At 36.7% G+C, this 3833-nt stretch overlaps 1 protein-coding gene across 1 annotated transcript; it reads right to left on the bottom strand.

Moving 5' to 3' along the window:
• Positions 1-800: 800 nt before the first annotated feature.
• On the bottom strand, positions 801-2723 carry TCP20 (TEOSINTE BRANCHED 1, cycloidea, PCF (TCP)-domain family protein 20). Its single transcript, XM_039042525.2, has 2 exons — positions 1167-2723; positions 801-1039 (listed from the first exon to the last, which is right to left on the bottom strand). The coding sequence occupies exon 1, from the start codon at positions 2394-2396 to the stop codon at positions 1470-1472; it is 927 nt and encodes a 308-aa protein (XP_038898453.1). The 5' UTR covers positions 2397-2723; the 3' UTR covers positions 801-1039; positions 1167-1469.
• Between the last annotated feature and the right edge of the window lie 1110 nt (positions 2724-3833).

The following is a 3833-nucleotide window of genomic DNA, read 5'->3' as shown; positions in this document are numbered from 1 at the left end:
TCAAGCATATGAAAGCAGAGTGGATGATGTAACGATGCGTAGTAGGACAAGAACAAAGGAAATAAATGTCGAAAAATGAGATCGACTTCCTGACCTGACTAAGAGAGAAGTAAAGATCAACATTACCCATGTAAAGCTCATAAACACATGCATGTGAGAAAATAGAGATCTCTCCAAAGGTTGTTCTTCTCAGCATTGATGTCAAATGCAACCTGCAGATGGATACTTGGTAAACAATTGTCATAGAACTCAAATGCTACAAAGGGAGAGCTCAGGAGCGGTACTAGAACCAAATAAGATATCCCATAGGAGAATGTTGATCGTATACCGCCTTGAACAAGTATATAAGCTCATGAAACGAGCACATTCTATAGTAGATATCAGAAAAGGCATATGACAAAGTAGCAGAAAAGGATGCCAAAATGACTAGAGTGCAGATAGATCTTAAATGCTTCAAACAGACTTGAGATGTCTGTCTAATGTACAATGTAAATATAAAGCTACAAAGTGTTACAATCGCCTTTCGAGTTAAGGAAAAGGCAACACTGGGATTTTTGGTGTGGACCAATGCAATGACTATTAATATATAGCATAAATACACATTATGTTAACTATTTGAATTAAAAGATCAATGAATGCATTAGATGCTTACCTAGCCCGACGACCAACAGTAAGTGAACATCCTAAATCGTTCCTCCGACATTAAGTGCACTCGGCCAGGAATAGCAAAATTTCAAAGATTGTAAACCAAAGTAAGCAGTTTGAGATTCAGAACTCAATGTTGTTTATAAGAGGTGAAATGCAAAGAACAAACTAATAGCTCCTTTGATTATTCAGAAAACAGAAGACTTAGGGACTGGGGAAAAAAAATTCTATCTCAAATTTCACAAACCAATTGTTCACCATTCCAGCAAGAACTAGAGAAGAACTGAACAAGTAAACTTACAATATGATCAACACACCTTTTTTAATAGAGAAACAAACAGAAAAAATGTAGTTAAGCTCAAGCCAAGCTGCTTTCAGTTGTATACAATCACACCTGCAAAAGCCGAAAGGAAACTACAATCAATAAGATAACAAAACAAATAGAAAGAAAGAAAGAAAAAAAACCTCCATGTTCCATACATCCAAAGGTTTGCAAAACTTTCAAAGAATCAAGAAATAACCTGGGATGTGAAGAAGAGTTTGAAAGATTGCAATCACAAGGAGGGTGCAAACCAAATAAAGATCACTATAGAATTTCCTCTCAGGTAGGTATCTCTCCCTCTCTCTCTCTCTCTCTCTCTCTCTCTCTCTCTCTCTTTTTTCTTTTCTTTTTGTTCTCACTTTGAAATTATACAATACAATACAAAAACCCATTAAGAAAAAGGAAAAACCAAAAGGAGAAAAAAAAAAAAAGATAGAAAAAACCCTTATAGCCATTTGCCATCCTCTCTCAAAGAAAAAAAAAATCCTTATTCTTCCATTTTCTAGCCTGAATCTTGAGAATCATCCTTAGCAGGAGGTTGCTGGTGGTGATGGTGTTGATGATGATGATGATGCTGATGATGCTGATGAACTCTAGGCTGTCCCATCTGTTGGTAAATCTGGTTGAGTGCCTGAGGATTTATAACCCCAATATGGCCATCTTGGGACAATCCAAGCTCCAAACCAGGTAATTGTTGAGTGTTTGCACCTAAAATGGAGGTGAAACTCATAGGACCCATGTTGGTTGGGGAACAGTCAAAAGGTGGGAACCCAAGTTTGTGAAAGTAATTTGAAGTTTCATTAGCTAAATTAGTAGCTGATTGAGCAGCAACAGCAACAGCAGCAGCAGAAGCAGCAGTTGAAGGCTGAAATCCAAAGCCAGTGACAGATGAGGGCCAAAGCCCTGTGGGTGTAGCGGCCAAATGGGGTCTCCCCAAATTCGCCCAATTGACCCTACTGGACCCCCCACCTCCTAATTCCTCCAATTTTTGATGCAATCCGGCCGACAGAGAAACCCCCTGTTGCGAAACAGAACCTGCCGCCGCCGCTAGAGCAGAAGCCGGAATGGTTCCGGTTCCTGTGGCTGCGATTATCGACGGCTCCGCCTGCTGCAACAACCACTGGATGGTCTCGCCGTCGGATTTATGACCCAATTCTCTGGTCAACTGAAAAATCCTAGCCGCACATAGAGCTGGCATCCGGATTCTTCGCCCTCTGCCTTCCACTTTGGTGTGACGGTCTTTGTTTGAGCTTCTTTTTGGGGCTAACTGTTTTTTCCCTTCTTCTTTCTCTGCAATTGCTATTTGGAAATCTTTTATTTCAGCTGGTTTGTTTTCACCCATGATTAATTCTTCTTCTTCTGGAGGCTTCAAAAAGTTGGCTACCACTTCTTGGGGCTGCTTTGTTGTTGATGAGGTTTTAGGATCCATAGAAGAAGAAGAAGGAGAAGGGCAAAAAAAGAATAAATTTTCTTTTAAAAAAAAGTTTTTTTCAAAAATAAATTGTCAAAAAAAAAAAAGGGTTGTGTTGGGTTGTGCTTGATTGAAGAAGTTGAGCTGAAAAGTCCAAAACTTTCATGGGTTTTCACTGTTTTTGGCAAGGAATGAGAGACAAAATCATAAAATAGTTAAAATCCCAATGTGTCCCATTTGTCATTTTTTTTAAAAAAAAAAATCATTTTCTTTTAGTTTCTGGGTTATCTCTGATATGTCCTTTCTTACCACTTTTCTCACTGTTTTGGGCTTTTGACCAAGCCAGATATGAAAGCAACTTTAACTGCCAAAATTTTTTCACCTTCCTTAACTCACTCACTCACTCACTTCCAAATACAATTCTTGTGTTCTCATGTGGAACATTTTTCGTTAATTGATTGCCACGTCAGCATTCGACAGAAATAACGTATATTCGAGTAGTATTAAATAATTATTTATAATATAAACAGCACTTGAAATTTCCTTCTTTTTCCATTTACATTTTCTATATCTCCTTTGAGACTTATCTTTCTCATTTCAATTCATAATTTCTCACCCTTCTTTTCTTTGTCTTCTAATTGCTACAACTCTCTCTTTTTTCTTTCATATCATTCAATCTCTCTTCTAAGTGACTCAAATGTACACATGGACAGAGGAGATTCCGCCACTTGGACCGTCATGATTGGCTTGTGGGGTTGCTTCAAATCCACTCTTTGCTCCATCCATTGTCAATGTTTTTCCAGAAAGACATGGAGGAGAGAGAGAGTACTGTTTTTTGGGTTTTGGCATAAAAAGAAGGGTTTTTTAGATCAATTTTTTTTTTTAATTTATTATTATTATTTGCCCTTTTTGTTACATGGAGATTAGAGAAATAGAGATACTCTCTGCATGGTCTAAGTGGGACCCTTTTTACCCTCTGATCAAATGAAAGCAAATTTAACTTTTTGAAGAAACAAAGAAAAAACAGACCCAAAAAACCATAAAAAAAACATTGTTTTTGTGTAAGCATCTAATGACAGATTAAAAACTTGCAGTTTGAGTGGATACCTACACCACCTCAAGAAAATGACAACATATTTGAATTTTTATCCAATCAAAAATGAATTTTTTGTTTTTTTTCTTAATCTAAAGAACAAAAAAAGAAAAAGGAAAAAAAAAAGTGGATACCCCATTAGTTTTTGGAAGCCTTGGTGTCAAAGAAAAATACCATTATATATATACATAATAATGAACCATCCTAACTTTGAGGGGGAGAATATATTATTATATATTTGGCTTTGAGGTAGTCCATGTAAACACCATAATTACAAGCATAACCCTTCCCCTAATAAACACCCATCTTATTTTATTTTACTTTAAATAATAGTTAAATCAACCACTCCTATTATAAAAAAT

The sequence above is a fragment of the Benincasa hispida genome, chromosome 1 (genome assembly GCF_027475165.1).
Source record: "Benincasa hispida cultivar pf3 chromosome 1, pf3_genome.v1.1, whole genome shotgun sequence".
In the NCBI taxonomy this organism is placed as follows: domain Eukaryota; kingdom Viridiplantae; phylum Streptophyta; class Magnoliopsida; order Cucurbitales; family Cucurbitaceae; genus Benincasa; species Benincasa hispida.
Note: the sequence above shows the minus strand (reverse complement) of the source record. Positions and strands in the feature narration are given on the sequence as shown.